The sequence below is a fragment of the Oncorhynchus kisutch genome, linkage group LG6, assembly GCF_002021735.2.
Source record: "Oncorhynchus kisutch isolate 150728-3 linkage group LG6, Okis_V2, whole genome shotgun sequence".
NCBI classification, from domain to species: Eukaryota; Metazoa; Chordata; class Actinopteri; order Salmoniformes; family Salmonidae; genus Oncorhynchus; species Oncorhynchus kisutch.
Window position 1 is genome coordinate 25459674 of NC_034179.2, and position 21328 is coordinate 25481001.

General features: G+C 43.5%; 1 protein-coding gene across 4 annotated transcripts in view; it reads right to left on the minus strand.

The window, feature by feature from the left end:
* Positions 1–21328, minus strand: part of LOC109891759 (seizure protein 6 homolog) — a 234028-nt gene that overhangs the window by 92885 nt on the left and 119815 nt on the right. For all 4 annotated transcript variants that reach the window (XM_031826470.1, XM_031826469.1, XM_031826468.1 and 1 more), the window contains exons 2-3: positions 16132–16917; positions 15444–15583 (exon numbers count right to left, since the gene is read on the minus strand). In XM_031826470.1, the coding sequence (XP_031682330.1) occupies positions 15444–15583; positions 16132–16917 (926 nt within the window). The remainder of the gene's footprint in view (positions 1–15443; positions 15584–16131; positions 16918–21328) is intronic.

Sequence of the window (21328 nt, forward strand, 5' to 3'; positions counted from 1 at the left end):
AATGCAACATCAGATATTCTAAATTTCCAACTATACATCCTGAAGCCCATTCTGACCTGTCTGGGAGTGGTTTGAGTGGGGAAGGGAAAACAGGAAATCAGCTGTTATTAGCAGAAAGATTTGTAACTCTCTTTCGTATTGATCAATGAACTAATTTACCACTTGGTGTCACCATGGAAGCCCAAAACTCCACCCCACCAAAACAGGCTGAAGTTTTTCTTATCAAACAGCTCTGAGAGGAAAAGGTCCATTCTTTTTCACTGCCTCAGCGCTGAGGGGTTGCGCATCTTCCAAACACTCTGGGAAGCGCACACATGATAAAGCTGTTGACATTTCACTACGAAACAGTGTGCTTCTGAAGAGACTGCATTTTCAGCAGCAAGCTTGTTATGGGTGAGTCAGTAATTCAGTGCGTCTCTGATCTTAAAGTGCTAGCGCAGTCCTGTCTTTAGTTTGGATATCAAAAGCCTTGTTCACATTGGCAGTTTGAAATTACTCGATTTATGTTTTTTCTGTTTTTAAATATCCAATTAGAATCTGCTCTTTTTTTCTGCAGTCTGAACAGCCAAAAAGCACATTGAATCGGATATTTCAAGTCCCATTTCAAACCACCTTGGTAGGTGGTTTGAAGTCAGATACAAATCTAATTCCTGGCCATGCTACTTGTCTGAAAGGTCAAATCAAATTTACTTGCGCTCCAGTGGTTTTTAGACTTATTTGGCATGTCTTGTTGCTTACTAGCTACAGTTTAACAATACCATGTGGTAGTCAGCTACCTATGTTAATTGTTTACAAACAAATTTGTGAATATGCTAGAAAGCTAAACAGCTACCTACTGTTGACTGCTGTGGCTAGAAATAACTATTTTTAAAAGTTGATTGACTGATCTTAACCTTTGAGGCTTTAAAATTGTTCGTACACTATGATTTTTAATTAAAAGCAACTGGAAAACATTCCTGGCATGCATTGCAGTCACCTTAGCTTGCTACATAAGTTCTGCATGTAGGAAGCACGAGCACCACCAGCAATCAGCCTACACCACTGAGCACTCACCCGCAGTTAGTATGTCAACTAGTGTAGGAATGTCAGCGAATGACTGCTGTCTGAACACACACAAATCCAGTTTCGTCACTTGTAACTTGCTGTTTGGACAGTCACTATTCCAAAACAGACTTGAAAAACAAAACTGATTTGAGCATTAAGGCCTGCAGTGTGAACAAAGCTTAAGAGATTCAAATATCTGGGCCCTGATAATTCAAAGAATCGCAAGCTCACTTGTTTGGGAGAGGCTTCTCCTTGAAGATGATTATCTGACTTTAGCAAAACCTGTAGTCAAAGCTTCCCAAGTGAAATCAGCAGCTCACTGTGCAACTAAGATCTCTGAGGCACAGACACGTGATTTCAGTGCTGTTTATTTATTTATTTATTTATTTACCTTTATTTAACCAGGTAGGCAAGTTGAGAACAAGTTCTCATTTACAATTGCGACCTGGCCAAGATAAAGCAAAGCAGTTCGACAGATAAAACGACACAGAGTTACACATGGAGTAAAAACAAACATACAGTCAATAATGCAGTATAAACAAGTCTATATACAATGTGAGCAAATGAGGTGAGAAGGGAGGTAAAGGCAAAAAAGGCCATGATGGCAAAGTAAATACAATATAGCAAGTAAAATACTGGAATGGTAGTTTTGCAATGGAAGAATGTGCAAAGTAGAAATAAAAAAATAATGGGGTGCAAAGGAGCAAAATAAATAAATAAATTAAAATTAAATACAGTTGGGAAAGAGGTAGTTGTTTGGGCTAAATTATAGGTGGGCTATGTACAGGTGCAGTAATCTGTGAGCTGCTCTGACAGTTGGTGCTTAAAGCTAGTGAGGGAGATAAGTGTTTCCAGTTTCAGAGATTTTTGTAGTTCGTTCCAGTCATTGGCAGCAGAGAACTGGAAGGAGAGGCGGCCAAAGAAAGAATTGGTTTTGGGGGTGACTAGAGAGATATACCTGCTGGAGCGTGTGCTACAGGTGGGAGATGCTATGGTGACCAGCGAGCTGAGATAAGGGGGGACTTTACCTAGCAGGGTCTTGTAGATGACATGGAGCCAGTGGGTTTGGCGACGAGTATGAAGCGAGGGCCAGCCAACGAGAGCGTACAGGTCGCAATGGTGGGTAGTATATGGGGCTTTGGTGATAAAACGGATTGCACTGTGATAGACTGCATCCAATTTGTTGAGTAGGGTATTGGAGGCTATTTTGTAAATGACATCGCCAAAGTCGAGGATTGGTAGGATGGTCAGTTTTACAAGGGTATGTTTGGCAGCATGAGTGAAGGATGCTTTGTTGCGAAATAGGAAGCCAATTCTAGATTTAACTTTGGATTGGAGATGTTTGATATGGGTCTGGAAGGAGAGTTTACAGTCTAACCAGACACCTAAGTATTTGTAGTTGTCCACGTATTCTAAGTCAGAGCCGTCCAGAGTAGTGATGTTGGACAGGCGGGTAGGTGCAGGTAGCGATCGGTTGAAGAGCATGCATTTAGTTTTACTTGTATTTAAGAGCAATTGGAGGCCATGGAAGGAGAGTTGTATGGCATTGAAGCTTGCCTGGAGGGTTGTTAACACAGTGTCCAAAGAAGGGCCCGAAGTATACAGAATGGTGTCGTCTGCGTAGAGGTGGATCAGGGACTCACCAGCAGCAAGAGCGACCTCATTGATGTATACAGAGAAGAGAGTCGGTCCAAGAATTGAACCCTGTGGCACCCCCATAGAGACTGCCAGAGGTCCGGACAGCAGACCCTCCGATTTGACACACTGAACTCTATCAGAGAAATAGTTGGTGAACCAGGCGAGGCAATCATTTGAGAAACCAAGGCTGTCGAGTCTGCCGATGAGGATATGGTGATTGACAGAGTCGAAAGCCTTGGCCAGATCAATGAATACGGCTGCACAGTAATGTTTCTTATCGATGGCGGTTAAGATATCGTTTAGGACCTTGAGCGTGGCTGAGGTGCACCCATGACCAGCTCTGAAACCGGATTGCATAGCAGAGAAGGTATGGTGAGATTCGAAATGGTCGGTAATCTGTTGGTTGACTTGGCTTTCGAAGACCTTAGAAAGGCACGGTAGGATAGATATAGGTCTGTAGCAGTTTGGGTCAAGAGTGTCCCCCCCTTTGAAGAGGGGGATGACCGCAGCTGCTTTCCAATCTTTGGGAATCTCAGACGACACGAAAGAGAGGTTGAACAGGCTAGTGATAGGGGTGGCAACAATTTCGGCAGATAATTTTAGAAAGAACGGGTCCAGATTGTCTAGCCCGGCTGATTTGTAGGGGTCCAGATTTTGCAGCTCTTTCAGAACATCAGCTGAATGGATTTGGGAGAAGGAGAAATGGGGAAGGCTTGGGCGAGTTGCTGTTGGGGGTGCAGTGCTGTTGTCCGGGGTAGGAGTAGCCAGGTGGAAAGCATGGCCAGCCGTAGAAAAATGCTTATTGAAATTCTCAATTATGGTGGATTTATCAGTGGTGACAGTGTTTCCTATCTTCAGTGCAGTGGGCAGCTGGGAGGAGGTGTTCTTATTCTCCATGGACTTTACAGTGTCCCAGAACTTTTTTGAGTTAGTGTTGCAGGAAGCAAATTTCTGCTTGAAAAAGCTAGCCTTGGCTTTTCTAACTGCCTGTGTATAATGATTTCTAGCTTCCCTGAACAGCTGCATATCACGGGGGCTGTTCGATGCTAATGCAGAACGCCATAGGATGTTTTTGTGTTGGTTAAGGGCAGTCAGGTCTGGGGAGAACCAAGGGCTATATCTGTTCCTGGTTCTAAATTTCTTAAATGGGGCATGTTTATTTAAGATGGTTAGGAAGGCATTTAAAAAAAATATCCAGGCATCCTCTACTGACGGGATGAGATCAATATCCTTCCAGGATACCCTGGCCAGGTCGATTAGAAAGGCCTGCTCGCAGAAGTGTTTCAGGGAGCGTTTTACAGTGATGAGTGGAGGTCGTTTGACCGCTGACCCATTACGGATGCAGGCAATGAGGCAGTGATCGCTGAGATCTTGGTTGAAGACAGCAGAGGTGTATTTAGAGGGGAAGTTGGTTAGGATGATATCTATGAGGGTGCCCGTGTTTAAGGTTTTGGGGAGGTACCTGGTAGGTTCATTGATTATTTGTGTGAGATTGAGGGCATCAAGTTTAGATTGTAGGATGGCTGGGGTGTTAAGCATGTTCCAGTTTAGGTCGCCTAGCAGCACGAACTCTGAAGATAGATGGGGGGCAATCAGTTCACATATGGTGTCCAGAGCACAGCTGGGGGCAGAGGGTGGTCTATAGCAGGCGGCAACGGTGAGAGACTTGTTTTTAGAGAGGTGGATTTTTAAAAGTAGAAGTTCAAATTGTTTGGGTACAGACCTGGATAGTAGGACAGAACTCTGCAGGCTATCTTTGCAGTAGATTGCAACACCGCCCCCTTTGGCAGTTCTATCTTGTCTGAAAATGTTGTAGTTTGGAATTAAAATGTCTGAGTTTTTGGTGGTCTTCCTAAGCCAGGATTCAGACACAGCTAGAACATCCGGGTTGGCAGAGTGTGCTAAAGCAGTGAATAGAACAAACTTAGGGAGGAGGCTTCTAATGTTAACATGCATGAAACCAAGGCTATTACGGTTACAGAAGTCGTCAAAAGAGAGCGCCTGGGGAATAGGAGTGGAGCTAGGCACTGCAGGGCCTGGATTCACCTCTACATCGCCAGAGGAACATAGGAGGAGTAGAATAAGGGTACGGCTAAAAGCTATGAGAATTGGTCGTCTAGAACGTCTGGAACATAGAGTAAAAGGAGGTTTCTGGGGGCGAAAAAATAGCATCAAGGTATAATGTACAGACAAATGTATGGTAGGATGTGAATACAGTGGAGGTAAACCTAGGTATTGAGTGATGAAGAGAGAGATATTGTCTCTAGAAACATCGTTGAAACCAGGAGATGTCATTGCATGTGTGGGTGGTGGAACTAATAGGTTGGATAAGGTATAGTGAGCAGGACTAGAGGCTCTACAGTGAAATAAGCCAATAAACACTAACCAGAACAGAAATGGACAAGACATGTTGACATTAAGGAGAGGCATGCTTAGTCGAGTGATCAAAAGGGTCCGGTGAGTGGAGAGGTTGGTTGGTGATTTAGACAGCTAGCCAGGGCATCGGTAGCAAGCTAGCATAGGATGGAGGTCTGTTGTTAGCCACCTCCTGCGCTCCGTCAGTAGATTAGTGGGGTTCCGTGTGGTAGAGGGGATCAATCCAAATCACACAACAACAACAAAAATAAAAACAATAGATATAGTTATAGAGGCCCAAGAAGAAAACATAATAATAATAATAAAAAAATAATTTAAAAAATAAAATAAAATGTCCGATTGTCTATTCAGATAGCAGCCGGTAAGACAGCTAACGGTTAGCAGGCTGCAGATGGGCGTTCAGGTAACGTCTCGACGGAGGAGCCAGCCGAATAACTCCTTCGGGTAGATAACGTCGGCAGTCCAGTTGTGAAGGCCCGGTGGGGCTCCGCGAAGGCAGCAAAACGGGTCCGGATAGGCGACTGCAGCCCAGGTGCGATTGATGGAACTCAGGAGTGATTGACGGAGCTTGCTAGCTCCGGAACAATTGATGTTTGCTCCGGAATCGACGAAGGCCGACAGTCACACGGATAGCAGCTAGCTAGCTGTGAGATCCGGGCATGAATGTCCAGAGAGCAGTCGAAATCCAGGGACATGGAGAGAAAAATTGGTCCGGTATGCTCCGCTCCGAGCCGCGCTGCGCCGTACAGAACTGGCGATAGACTTTCGAGCCAAAGGATAGCCGATGACCACAAACCGTGGTTAGCTGAACACCAACGACTTGCCAGTAAAGGAGCCAACTAGCTTCTGAACTAGCTTCTGGATTAGCTTCTGGCTAGTTTCAGGCCAGCCTCCTGGAGTTTCTGGCTAGCTTCTTGGAGGATTACAGATCTGAGGTAAATAATACTTTTTTATAAATATACATTGGTGAGGTGGGTTGCAGGAGAGTGTTTTGAAGATGAGTTGATGGAAAATAAAAATAAAATGTATGTGAAAAAGTTGTAAATATATATATATACAGGACACGACAAGACGAGGACAAAAGACGTCTGAACTGCTATGCCACCTCCTAAGCTGTGCAGGAGTCTCAGTTTTCATACTGTAGCTCTGATAGTGATATGAGTGACTCAGTGCAGTTAATGAGACCCTAGACACATCAATAGTGTGCCAACTGTGGTTCCAATAGCACAATGGGCTCCAGAGTGGGCTCTCAGTGCAGTCTCTGGTTCAAATCCAGGCTGTATCACATCCGGCTGTGGTTGGGAGTCCTATGGGCGGCGCACAATTGGCCGGGGTAGGCCGTCATTGTAAATAAGAATTTGTTCTTTGTTAAATAAAAAAAATGTGCGTACTCTTTACTGCCCCGCTCATCTGAAGACGATGTCCAGAAACCAAACCATTTTGCAAAGTGGTGTAGGTCAGCACCAGCCCCCCCGTGCATCAACACTAATGCTACATGGACACACCACCTGCTGTTATTGATAATGTGGGCTTACACCAGGCTGGGTCATGCCCTTTCCTGTTGCTGGCCTGGTTGGTTCAAACCCAGCAGTATTATGCCCCACGAACACACCCCCTCTTGTCGTTCACGCAATTGGATCAAACCCGTCTGGGTCATGCCCTGCGGCCACACCCCCTCCTGTCACCGGCTGAGTTTTCCACTTGTTTTCCATACAGGTGATTCATGTATTCCTCTCGTTCTAGACACAGGAGCAAAAGTGTTGCTCCTCAACATGGCCATCTATGAGCAGTTCTTGTCCCTCCTACCCCTCTGGCCCAGCCTTAACCTGTACGGATATAGGCACTCAGTGATTGATGTCGTCTGCCTTATACACTCACCTGTGCAGTTTAGCAAGAAGGCCCTCACTCAGTTCCTCACTCAGTTCCTCTTCCACATCACAAAGCAGGGCACTAATATCTTAGGTCTGGACATGTTCACCAGCCTGGGGTTATCTTTGTTGTCCAATAGTGGCCAAACCTTTTCAATGGCGTAGGTGCTCTGACAGCATAAACCCAACATTGATGTCCATGATGAACGTCTGCAAGCAGTCTTCGCAGTGCTCAGTCAACACAACCTTACACTCAACATTGAGTGCCAGAGATCGAATTCATCGGGTTCCGCATGTCAGCCCGAGGACTCTCTCTCACCGCTGCAGTCAAACGTGGAACCCATCCATTGTGTCCTGGAATGGACATCTGCTGCACAACTCGCCTAATTTCTGGGAACGACAGTTTACAACACCCGCCTGTAAACATGCTGTCCACTCTCTCAAATAACTACTGATCAACACCATCATGCTATGAACGCTTGACCCACTCCAATTTGCATACCGCCCCACAGATGACGCAATCTCAATTGCACTCCACACTGATCTTTCCGACCTGTAAAAAAGGAACACCTACATGAGAATGCTGTTCATTGACTACAGCTCAGTGTTCAACACCATAGTGCCCACAAAACTCCTCACTAAGCTAAGGACCCTGGGATTAAACACCTCCCTCTGCAACTGGATCCTGGATTTCCTGATGTGCCGCCCAGGTGGTAAGGGTTAGTAACAACACATCTGCCATGCTGATCCTCAACGCTGGGGCCCCTCAGGGGTGCGTGCTTAGTCCCCTCCTGTACTCTCTGTTCCCTGTCTAGTGGTTAGGATTCGGCACACTCATCGCCGCGGCCTGGGTTCGATTCCCAGTCAGGGAACTACTCTTTGGGCTCCTGAGTGGCACAGCGGTCTAAGGCATTGCATCAAAGTGCAAGAGGCATCACTATATTCCCTGGTTCAAGGATCACATCTGACCATCATTGGGAGTCCCATAGAGCGGCGCACAATTGGCCCAGCGTCGTCTGGGTTTGGCCGGGGTAGGCTGTCACAGTTTATTATTATTTACGGACTGGCCTAGTTAAATAACTGACTTGCTAAGCACGACTCCAACAGCATCATTAAGTTCTGGTCAGTCCCTGGATTGGAGGCCAGATTCTGCTGGAAGTGGTGTTGGAGTGCCAGTAGGAGGCACTCTTTCCTCTGGTCTAAAGAAATATCCCAATGCCCCAATGCCATCATCCCCAGCTTACAATTGTCTCATTCATCCCCCTCCTCTCCCCTATAACTATTTCTCAGGTCATTGCTGTAAATGAGAATGTGTTCTCAGTCAACTTACCTGGTAAAATAACGGTAAAATAAATAAAAATGTTTGCCACAACAGTGGTAGGTCTGATTACCAACAACGATGAGACAGCCTATAGGGAGGAGGTCAGAGACCTGGCAGTGTGGTGTCAATTCAACAACCTCTCCCTCAATGTGAGCAAGACAAAGGAGCTGATCGTGAACTATAGGAAAAGGAGAGCCAACCAGGCCCCCATTAACATCAACAGGGCTGAAGTGGAGCGGGTCGAGTGTTTCAAGTTCCTAGAGTGTCCACATCACCAACAAACTATCATGATCCAAACACACCAAGACAGTCGTGAAGAGGGCACGACAACACCTTTTCCCCTCCAGTAGACTGAAAAGATTTGGCATGGGTCCCCACTATCCTCAAAAAGTTCTACAGCTGCACCATTGAGAGCATCCTGACCGGTTGCATCACCGCCTGGTATGGCAACTACTTGGTATCTGACCATAAGGCTACACAGGGTAGTGCATACGACCCAGTTCACTTGGGCCAAGCTTCCTGACATCCAGGACCTATATACAAGGCGGTGCCAGTGGAAGGCCCAAAAAATGGTTAAAGACTCCCGTCACCCAAGTCATAGACTGTTCTCTCTGCTATCGCATGGCAAGCGGTACCGAAGCGCCAAGTATTGGACCAAAAGGCTCCTTCACAGCTTCTACCCCCAAGCCATAAACTGCTGAACGATAATCAAATGTCCACCCCGACTATTTATATGCCTCCCCCTTTTTTTCCAATGCTGCTCCTCGCTGTTTATTATCAATGCACAGTCACTTTACAAATTACCTTGACTTACCTGTCGCCTGACTTACCTTTGACGCATGTGACAAATACAATTTGATTTGACCTGTCTTGGCCAACTTTGACCACACCAGTCCAACTCTGGTCACCTGTGCTGCATCAGCCACAGCAGTGGGAGCTCCCTCAGCTCCAGGATGGTACTGAGCCCAATCGAACAGAAGTACCATTGGAGAGAGGGAGGCACTGTCATGTGTCTGGGCCTGTGACCGATTGCTTATTTACCTCTACAGACATTCTTTCACCATGTGCACCGACCAACAGGCCCTCAAAGCCTTGATGTTTAGCGCTGGGTTGGGTCACAACACCCTTCATATGTACCGCTGGGTCGGGTCACAACACCCTTCATATGTACCGCTGGTTAGACCGCCTCCAGAAGTATAACTTTGAGCTGCAGCTCACACCAGGTATGGACAATGTTGTGGCCGACCTCCTTTCACACTCAGTTCCTCCAAACTCCACCTGTACCCACGTTTACTCGTAGGAGGATCTCATCCAGCTCCTACACTCACCTCTCCAAGACCGCGTCGCTCAAGGAGCTGTTCGAAGAATGAGTCAACGACCCTAATGTCATGACTTTCCCTCCTGGGTGAGGAACAGAGAGAGCCCCCTTCTCTCCCACCAGAGAGAGAGGGGGGGGGTGTAGTTGGCCATTTTCTGACGTTCGTAAATACCTTACAGGAACTCTGTCTCCCACTCTGCAGAAATGGAAGTTTAAAAACCCTTTGTTACAACTGAGATTTTGTAGTACTGTAACATCCAAAATTGGATAATGAAACAATATTTCTGTAATCCAAACATTTGGAATGGTCCGTGGGTATTTAAAGAACAACCTTGTCAAATTCATTACTATTTTGTCATGTAATTTAATGTGATGTAGGCTTCTGAAGAATTACTCTCCATAGATGGACCGGTTCATTTCAACAGAGCGATGACAGAGACATACAAGATTAAATATGTGTTGCATTGTTGTTGGGGTGCTAAATATCCATATTAATGATGAGCGTATTATTCAACTCAATGTACGATAGTTGAATTCCCTTGTCTCTTCTTCTCCCGTTCTTTCTCCCCCCCCTTTGATTGTGTAACAAGCCGTCAAATCGGTTTAGTCCACTAAGGACTTTTCATTGCATCATGTTAGTAACCAATGTATAATCTATTTTTTTATTTCACCTTTATTTGACCAGGTAGGCCAGTTGAGAACAAGTTCTCATTTACAACTGCGACCTGGCCAAGATAAAGGACAACAGCCCTCAGCTGGTCTCGGACGAGTTCAACTCTTTTAATCCAAAGCAAGAGCTCCCGAAATGACGCAGCAGTCTAAAGCACTGCATCTCAGTGCAAGAGGCGTCACTGCAGTCCCTGGTTCAAATCCAGGCTGCATCACATCTGGCCATGATTAGGAGTCCCGTAGGGCAGCACACAATTGGCCCAGTGTCGTCCGGGTTTGGCCTGGGTAGGTCGTCATTGTAAATAATAATTTGTTCTTAACTGACTTGCCAAGTTAAATACAAATAGAGGATCAAGCATATAAGAACAGCCTATACATGGGCCAGATGGGTGGAGAGGTCCAATAAAACTCTGCTGCACTACAGAGCTGCTCACCACTCCCCCACCGGAGTGTCTCCTGTCAAGCTGAGGATAGGACGTGAACTTAAGCTGTCCTTACACAGGCTTCATTCCTCTGTTGGCAACCCAATAGCCTCGAAAGTCAGTACTGATTGTTTCGTGTAGTTATCTGAAGTCATAGTTGATTTGGTTTATCTATTTCCATTGTATGTGAGATGCTAACACTTAGCTCTAAGCAGGGCTCACTTCCTGAATCCTAGCTTGTCTTTGGGCATACACAGGCTAATTGGTTTAAGTATATGTTACACAGAAGTTTAGATCCCTGAGGAACTGATCAAATCTGATGTCCCAATCCCTTCCTCAAGATGGAGGAGGATGTCCAATGCACTTAATTCCCGACAACTAGCTGGAGACTCTCCTAATAATAGCCTTGCATTTACAAGGCACTGTGAAATACTTTTGTAAGAAGATAAAAGTCAAAGATGTCATCTGTGTGATTGTGAGCATGACACTTGGCCTGGTGAGAGGAGGAGACCTCCTCCTGGGCTCCACATGATAGATCCTTTCTGATCTCTTTCACAAGGAACACTGATGATGAAAAGAGCTGTAGAGGCTGGATTGGTGACTCAATTTTCCAAATGTACATAATTGAATGAGAAACCTTTTCAAGTGGAGATGAGGGGTGTTTCTGAGGGAGAGGACACCCACTCCAGTCTGTGTACCTTTGCTAAAAAAAGTGTGTGTAATAAATATATATAAAGACGCATTCTGTCTCCCAGAGATGTACGTACTTCGGTGCGAAAAGTGTAAATCAATCGCAGAACAACAGCAAAGGACCTTGTGAAGATGCTGGAGGAAACGGGTACAAAAGTATCTATATCCACAGTAAAACGTCATAACCTGAAAGGCCGCTCAGCAAGGAGGAAGCCACTGCTCCAAAACAGCCATAAAAAAGTCAGACTACGGTTTACAACTGCACATGGGGACAAAGATCATACTTTTTGGAGAAATGTCCTCTGGTCTGATGAAACAAAAATAGAACTGTTTGGCCATAATGACTTGGTGGTTTAGACATTAATGGCTGTGTGTTGAGTTATTTTGAGGGGACAGCAAATTTCACTGTTATACAAGCTGTACACTCACTACTTTACATTGTAGCAAAGTGTAATTTCTTCAGTGTTGTCACATGAAAAGATATACTCAAATATTTTCCAAAAATGTGAGGGGTGTACTCACTTTTGTGATAAGCTGTACATAGATACACTGTAGTGAAATTGTATTTATTCACCAGACCATCTCACTGTGTTCAGGCAACATGCCATGAGCCTTTTTAACAGTGACCTTTCTAATCGTGGCTGAATTTAATGTAGGTTATCACTTCATCTCGGAGTCTACTGCATAGCTGAAAGGGTATTGTGACATGAGTGAATTGTAAACATCATTGAGTGAAAAATGGACCTATCAGTCCTGGTATTCAAAGGGCTCTGAAGGTTTTCATAAAGATACTTTCAATTAGTTTTCACCAAGAGAAACAAGCAGGGTGACTTTCAGTCCACATAATTCAAAGGTAGACAAAGAACAACAGCATACTATGTGACCCTGGAGACAAGTAGTGGTTTAGCCATGATCTGAAGGACAAAAATCGAACATACAGTAGCGATTTTAAGTCCTAATGGACAGCATCCCAATATACTTCTAGATAAGTAATTGGTGGTTTGTGATGGGCAATTTTCAGCTGAAGGGGAAAAATATCATTACCCTGTCCATTGCAGGAGACAATTTATTAGGAATGCCACAGACTTTCATTCACCTACAGGGGCAGTGCCACATTCTCTTTAGAAAAAGCATGTTCTAAAATATTTTGCTAATTGAAAGATTGTTTTGATTGTGTGTAATCAAGAGGGGATGATTGCTTTGTGAACAATTTAGACTAAATGTATTCAATGTCAACTCTTGTTTTTCTGATTTAGGACTGGATTCAATCCGTATCGTGGAAATATCAGGAAGATCTACGTTAAAATGCAAAGGAAACTCTGCCGACACGTGCAGAGTTTACCGTAAATGCAGTCTCCGAACGCCAGAACATTGCCTTTTAAATGTCAATCTACCTACAGTGGTGGAAAAAGTACCCAATTGTCATACTTGAGTAAAAGTTAAGATACCTTAATAGAAAATGAATCAAGTAAAAGTGAAAGTCACCCAGCAAAATCCTACTTTAGTAAAAGTCTAAAAATAAAATGGTTTTAAATATACTTAAGCATCAAAAGTAGAAGTAGTAATCATTTCACATTCTTTATATTCTTTATAAATTAAACATTCTTTATATTAAACAAACCAGACCCCACAATTTTCTTTAAATTTACAGATAACCAGGGGCACATTCCAACACTCAGACTTCATTTACAAATGAAGCACTTTGTGTTTAGTGAGTCCACCAGACCAGAGGCAGTAGGGATGACCAGGGATGTTCTCGTGAGAAGTGCTTGAATTGGACTGTTTTCCTGTCATGCTAAGCATTTGAAATGTAACAAGTACTTTTGTGTGTCAGGGAAAATGTATTTATGTATAATGTAATTATTTTCCTTAGGAAGTTGTCAAAAATATAAATCGTAAAGTACAGATAGCCCCAAAAATGACTTACTTAAGAAAAAACACTTTAAAGTACTTTACACCACTAGCTATAACATGAAAATTCCGCGATACATCTGCGATACGGATTGAATCGAGCCCGAAGTCATAGAAAATACACTACTACAGTCATGGCTACTGAACCAGGTACAAGGAACACCACCAGAGACTAAACAATTACTGGAAACTGCAACAGTATGCAACTATAGCTAAAGCAGTTTACTATGAATTCAAATTGGTCCATTTACATGAGACAAAATTATATGAATGATATAAAATGCACAGTTTGTATTGCATCATGCAATGTATGATGAATATATTGTGAAATATGTGTAACTGCCAAAATAAAGGAAACACCAACATAACACCGCCAGAACAGCTTAAATGCACCTTGTCATAGATTCTACAAGTGTCTGGAACTCTATTGAAGTGATGCGACATCATTCTTCAACAAGAAATTCCATAATTTGGTGTTTTGTTGATAGTGATGGAAAACGCTGTCTCAGGCTCCACTCCAGAATCTCCCAGAAGTGTTTAAACTGCTAAAATGGGACAAGGTCTGTCCATGGTAAGGTGTTGCAATGCTTTCTTGACATCTGCCAACCAGACAGGTCCTACAGGCCTAGGTTTGTCGCACTTGGACTACTGTCCAGTTGGTGGTCATGTGCGGCAAAGAGGGACATACTGTAGGTAAATTGCAGTTGTTCCAGAACAGAGTAGCACGTAATGCACTTAGATGTCAGTAACATACATGTCAATCTCTCCTGGCTCAAAGTTGAGGAGAGATTGACTGCATCATTATTGGTCTTTGTGCGAGGTGTTGATGTGTTGAAGGTACTGAACTGTCTGTGCAAGCAGTTGACACACAAGACATGGAGCCAGAGGTATCTTCACAGTCCCCAGGTCCAGAACAGAAGCTGGGAAACGCACAGTATTAAATAGAGACATGGCTGCAAGGAACTCTCTGCCACCCCAGGTTATTCATGCTAGCAATCAAACCAGATTCAAAAACCAGATAAAATAACACCTTATGGCACAATGGGGACTGTGAAGAGAAACAGATTTTATATTTTACAATCAATCAATGAAGCTACTTCAATACAGAAATGACCATATGGATATTACAGTTGATGCAATACAGTAGAAGTATATACTGTATTTGTTTCTTAAATAATGTCTGGGAAAAGAAATGAATCTAAATGCTTTTTGACCCATTCTAATGTAGGCTCCACATACATAAATATAACTTCTAAAAGTAACTTATGATTATTTTTGGTGGGGGAAAGAGATGCACCATCCCTTCCCTGGAGAAAGTAATGAATGATGCCTGCTTCCATAGATAAACACTGATTGGTTGCAGCCAAAGACCAGTGAAAGAGATGCATACAAAGTAAGGGCCCTCTGAAGGCCTGCTACCAATTGGAACTCGGGGTTTATCTTTTAACTATGCTTTCATAAAAAAAAATGGCGGCCATTGTGTCTAAATAGATGAATTATGAAATTACATCTGACTAAACATTTCGCTATGCAGTGGTGTCCCTGGTTCCGTCTCTGTATTGATTGTGGTGGGACTGTTGACGTGACAGCACAAGGATAACAAGTTCCACATGAATGGATAGAACCACAACAAGCAAACAAGATCCCTGATTATGATTTTTGTTCCCTTACCATTCCAAGAGAACATTTTCAGGATCGACCATGATGGTATTATTTTGAAGTTGCTCGGTCACAAGAAAGACACTTGCTAAACATGAAGCACAGTTTATTTTTTAAATCCTATTTTCCTTTGAAGTCATCTGAAGCTCCAGGCTTTGTAATGGCAGAAATTCATAGATGTTGGTATTTGCTTCATGAGCAAGCTGAAGTGTTCTGTTAGTTTGAGATTCCTACAGATATGTTTGGGCATCTGAAAATAGCATAAAGGTGCAACGCACTTCATCAAAGCCGCTGGCTCTAGCGACAGCCATGATTACTCCGTAGATAATTAGGTTAAATTAAGGTAGGGAAGAAAGAGTGAGAGAGAGGACTGTGGGGCTGAAACAACGTGTCCAGCAACACAGCTGCACATAACAGCCCTCCTATCATTGCCATTAACGTTTACACTGAGCAAGCTTTCATTAAAACATTGAGAAGTGTGAACCCCATAAAAGGGACAGCATAGACAGTATCCTGTCTTCACTGACCTGTACTTCAATCCCGTATCCCAGGTAGACGGTCAGCACGTAGGTGCAGTCCACTCCAGGGTCAGGCGCCGAAGCTGAGGAATGCAGCTGTGGAATCTCAATGTGACCCTCTGGGTCAGTGAAATTCACAGTGCAGGGACCTGGCACAGAAGAGAGAGAAATACAATTGATCCCTCTTCCCAGGCGACTGATCCCTTTCTGACAGCACATCTGTGTTTCAGTGGCCCTCTAACCCCCTCATTAACTCCCCAGGTTTTCTGCCTCACAGCCAGGGCCCGGCTATCACACAGCCCCTCAGCCATCTAGACCCACTGGACAGGACAGCCAGGCAGCACAGATCAGGTGGAGCCAGCCTTGGCATATCGGTTTGATGCATGATCAGCTTTGTGATCCTGGGTGCCGGATTAATGGGAGAAGTCACCATGGAAGGATGAGGAACACTGACTAGCCCTCTCAGATGCTGTTCCTGCCTGGCTGTACAAAACTCTGACTAAAGTCTGACTAAACACTGTTAGTGAGAGGCAGTTAGGTTGATAGGTTAAGTGATTTGATGATTCCTGTATTAATGCTGCTTCTCCTAAGCCATCGTCATTACAGAAAAGCTGCATTTGCCAATTAGATGCATCTGGATTTACATACTTCTAGTTTCACTCTATATTCATATGAGACCAATAGAAATAGAAGGTACCTGGTGTCTGCATGGTGGTAATGGTGGTGGTTGTGATGATGGTTGTGGTGGTGGTTCCCTCATCCACCTCTCCTGTGGATGCTGCGGTCAGTTTGGTGAGCTGGATGCCAGGGCCTGTCCTGTTCTTTACCTCTGGTTCCTCGGACTCCCCTTTCTCCACCCTCACTGAGGTGGTCAGCACAGGGGGTGCCACGGTGGTCTCCATGACAACTGCCCTCTGACTATTGAGACTTCCATTCGGGGAGGGGGGGGCATTGGGTCTGCGGCCACTGACTGTAGGGGCAGTGTTTGCCACTACAGGGGTGGTCAGGGAGTCTGTGGTCACTGTCACCTTCTCTGCCTCCCTGGCCTTGTCCTCGGCTGGCTTGTCCTTCTGAGCCATGCTCACCAGTAGCCCCGGGGTTGTAGGAGCAGAGCTGGTGAGGGGGGTTGTGGCAGCCACCGTGGCAGTAGTGGCTATGTCAGAGAAGGCAGGGGTGTCCTCATGTTGCACGAGGCGAGTTGAAGTGTCTCCTGCCTCAAGAGTGGAAACAGAGCCAGGCATTGTAGGATGTCCTGCCACATTTCCATGGTCTGTGAAGAACTGCTGGTCCCCCTGGAAGTTTTTAGTGAGCAGGTGTTCATGGAGGGTGAAGCCTCTGAAGACGGGCCGGTGGTTGGGGACGTTCATGGTGGATGCTGTGGTGAAATGGTTGATCTCACTCGCTGTGTCCTGTGTGGGGGAGTGTGTAAAGGCTCCGCTGTCTGACTCCACTCTTCTCTGGCCCACAGCATTGACATTTTTTTCTAGAGAAGACAATGGAGAGAGACACACAGACAACATAGAGATATTAGAGCATACTAGAAGACAACAAATACCAGAGAACATGATTCCTAAATTTAACATTGCATAGAAAATAGATTTTTTTTACTACAAAAATCTAAATTGGATACATGATATATGGCTCTGCTGTAATTGCTAAATCTGTTCTTTAGTCTAGGGCTAGGGACTGTCACTTACCAGGATCTAAGGAGCATTATGAATGGATATCATGTTAGATAGAAGGTTAAGTGCAGTGGCTAGTGAACAATAAAAACCCAGATGAATTAACTACCACTGTAGACATATTGTCATGAGGCCCTTTAGGAAAAACCCCTCATGATAACCCTTTGATAATTCATTTCAATACCTTTATTCCTCCTTCCTCCAATTATCCAAAGTAAAGATTTTGCTCTGAATTTCTCGTGATGATTACCAAATATAATAATGGTTGAGCCTTAGAGAGTAATTATTCCCACCTGCAGCAGTTGAAATGTAATCAGGAAGCCCCGGGGTATGGGTGCTAAATTCAAGAAGGGGAGGGCTGATGATGAAAGCTCCAAATTGCTCTCATACAGAATTTCTATAAGAAGCCAAAACCAGTGTTCAGTCTACTTGCTCTCAAGAATTATAGAGCAAAATTAATCGGTGCTTTTGAAAGTGGCTTTATTTTGCCAGAATGACAACTTTAGTGTCAAAAGACACCAGAGGATGTCTCTCAGGGTGAATTATGAGCAACAACATGATTTGTCTTTCATCTCTTCTACATGTATCTCCATTAGTATATGGGAGGCCTTTAAATAGTATGTGACAGATTAATAATGACAGTCCTCACTGTGAAGCCTGCAGCATGTCAGCATGAGTGTTCATTATCGAAGACAAGCGTTGCAATCACAGCCAAAAAGAGTCAAGAAAATTGAGAAATATTCATCTGACTTCTGGGATAAAATCTTAAAAGACACAAGTTTTCTAAAGGACAGACTCCAGCTGAAGGATAGGATGACTTTCAGGATGTAGATTACCCCTAGTGTGCACACACACACACACAGACACACTGCTTGATCCACACTCCTTAAAGTGATGCTCCAATAGTTTTAAAGTAGTATCATTTCAGACAGTAGTTTGGAAACTAGTGCTCATGAGCCAAAACGGGTCCCCCCAATTTGTATGATATGTTACAAATTCCAATTCATGCAATACATTACGAATTTGAAAGTTCTTAAAAAATGTATATTTTTACCTTTATTTAACTAGGCAAGTCAGTTAAGAACAAATTATTTTTCACAATTATGGCCTAGGAACAGAGAGTTATCTACCATGTTCAGGGGCAGAACAACAGATTTTTACCTTGTCAGCTCAGGGATTTGATCCAGAAAACTTTTGGTTACTGGTCCAACACTCTAACCACTAGGCTACCTGCAGCCCGTTCCTAAAATCCCGGACTGCATATTTAACCACCTGACAGAAAAATATGTAAAACATGAAAACATACAAGCCTTGTAGTGGTAAACCACTTTGGACATTTATAAAATTATGTTATATAGGCAGTGTTATTTTCTACAAAAACAGACACAGCTGCCAAAACAACAGGCAGTATACAGGGATTGTTATGGTACACAGTGATAATGACACGTTCTCTTGTCCTTTATCAGTAGGACCTCTTCGAATTGGAAATTAAGGACTTCCTAAAGCTCTGATGTTAAACTGCATTATTTGTCCTGGGATTTTTTTTACAATAATTGTCCTTGACAGTTTCATCACTTATGGTCATGGACAAATAGAGATGCAACTATTCAGTGGACTGAATGTAGGCTACAGTATAAGTGAGTAAGTAAGTGAGTAAGGTTGTTATTATGAAAAATGTGCTAATTACTCTGTCTAAATGTATCACAAGATGAATGGTGGTTCACCGTTTATAAATAGTAGACCACTAGGCTACATATGTACAGTGGGGCAAAAAAGTATTTATTTTTTAATACTTATTTTCCACCATAATTTGCAAATAAATTCATAAAAAATCCTACAATGTGATTTTCTGGATTTCTTCTCCTCATTTTGTCTGTCACAGTTGAAGTGTACCTATGATGAAAATTACAGGCCTCTCTCATCTTTTTAAGTGGGAGAACTTGCACAATTGGTGGCTGACTAAACACTTTTTTGCCCCACTGTAAGTCTGACATTTATGTCAAACCTCTCAATAAGCACGGTTATAGGCACACAATAATGCAATTATTGTGGATAGTCAGATTAATATAATAGTTAGTTTAAAATGTTTACATGCTTTGCAAGAAGAGCAATTTTCCTAATGATCCTGTTTACATGGTCACATCTGAAATCAGGCTACTGATGGTGACTTTGATAAAAGCAGAAAATCGCCAATCCAAATAAGCGTTCTACCACAGTGACCAAGCTATTTTTGCGAAGAAAATTTGATTCGGAGTTCGGACATAAAAAGTTTGCATGTGAAAACTATTTATAAGATGCATACTTTCAGTTTTTCCAAACTCACTTCACTCGTGCATAATAGAGAGAGGCTTGTGCTACCTGGTTCTGGCACATGCCCAGAACAAATACAACACTGGATCGCCGATTCAGCTGTTTACCTGTCCTAATAATTCAAAAGATTGCTCAGAAATCCAGGTGTTTTAATTGGCATGTGGTTACTTCGATTATGACCTTACGCCACCGCGTAAGATAAGCAGAGTACGGTGTTTACATGACTAATGCCGCACTCGGCCATAATCAGTTTAATATGGAATTATTAATGTGCATGTAAACATACTCGGTCACTTTCCTCACGGAAAATAAAAGAGAAACCCTTCACAGCTCTCACCATTAGATACTTTTCTAAATAAAATTGTTTGAGGCAAAGCCATGTAAGCGAACACTTCAGCCCTTCAGGACTTGATTAGCAATGGTGAGTAATCTCGCCGTGACTAAGGAGAATCCTATTTCTGTCGATAATAATGATCACAATGTCAGAGTGCAATTCCATTTCCAAACAGACCCAAGCTTCCCTTCAGAGACCTAAGTGCCTAATAGAATTTGCCTCTTGACACTGATGCTACAGTAGGTGTTACTACACACTCTTTGCCGCAAAGTACTATGGATCATACTAACTCTCCCTGAGGCTGGATGGTAGGTTTAGGTTTTACAGTGAAGAGTCAATGAGGATGTTTGCACACCTTTTTGTGAGCAGGGCTGCCTGAGTCTGAAGCCTTTCAGATGGAGATGTTGACTCACAGTTCTAGATTTCTCACTCCAATCTTTTAGAAATGTATTTGCTTAGAAATTTCTCAGATGGAAAAAGATTGGATCCCCTGGGTCTCTATCATCCTGGTACTGATGAGAAACATAATCTGTAACACCTTCTTTCATTCAGATGGAGTTACCAGCACTGAGACTGACACCAGGTGAGGAAGGAAGAAACCAAAAACATGTTTACTCCATGTCAGTAGCACTAGGATAAACCATTTACACATCCAGTGGGGTGCAATCTTGAAAATTAAGACTTTTACATACCAGCAAAACAGATAAAAACAACACCTCTCACACAATAGATAAGCCATAAGCCATATGAACACAACTGTAACTTATCACTCAGAAAACTGCACCCAAGTTGAACTGTTGGCTGCGCTTTAGTTTGTTACCTCCGCTTGCATTAATTATTGACAGAAATAGATAAGAAGCACCATTCATTCATATTGAATGCATTATCCTGTAGTCACAGCAACTGCTGTGTATTTTGGACTACAGCAGACTAAAAAGAGATCAAACAAAGTCATTCGCCCTTCATGACTTTGATATAGCTCTCCTTGACCTATGACAAGCATTCCACTACACATTTCAATCTCCCTTTGTCCCAGTCTGAAACATGCAGGTATTACAGATTTGGTCAGGGAGAGGTAGAAAATGTCAGTGAAAGCACCCACCAGTTGGTCAGCGCATGCTCTGAGTACGCATCCTGGTAATCGGTCTGTCTGTGTGTCCTTGTGAATGATAACCTGTTTAAATGTCCAACTCACATCTGCTACGGAGAGTGAGATCATCCAGAACTGCTGGTGCTCTCATTCATTGTTCATTGTTGCTTGTCTCAAAGCTAGGTATGTAGCATGTCTGGTAGGCTCGGGTCACTGGGTATGTTGCTTGTCTGGTAGGCTCGGGTCACTGGGCAGCTCACTGGGTTTCCCTTTGTAATCCGTGATAGTTTGCAAGCCCTGCCACATCTGACAGGCATCAGAGCCGGCGTAGTAGGATTCGATCTTAGTCCTATATATGCCTTGCCTGTTTGATGGCTCGTCAGAGGTCGTAGCAGAATTTCTTCTAAGCGTCCAGGTCAGTGTTCCACTCCTTGAAAGAAGCAGTTTGTATGTTGCCTGTAATCCATGGCTTTTGGTT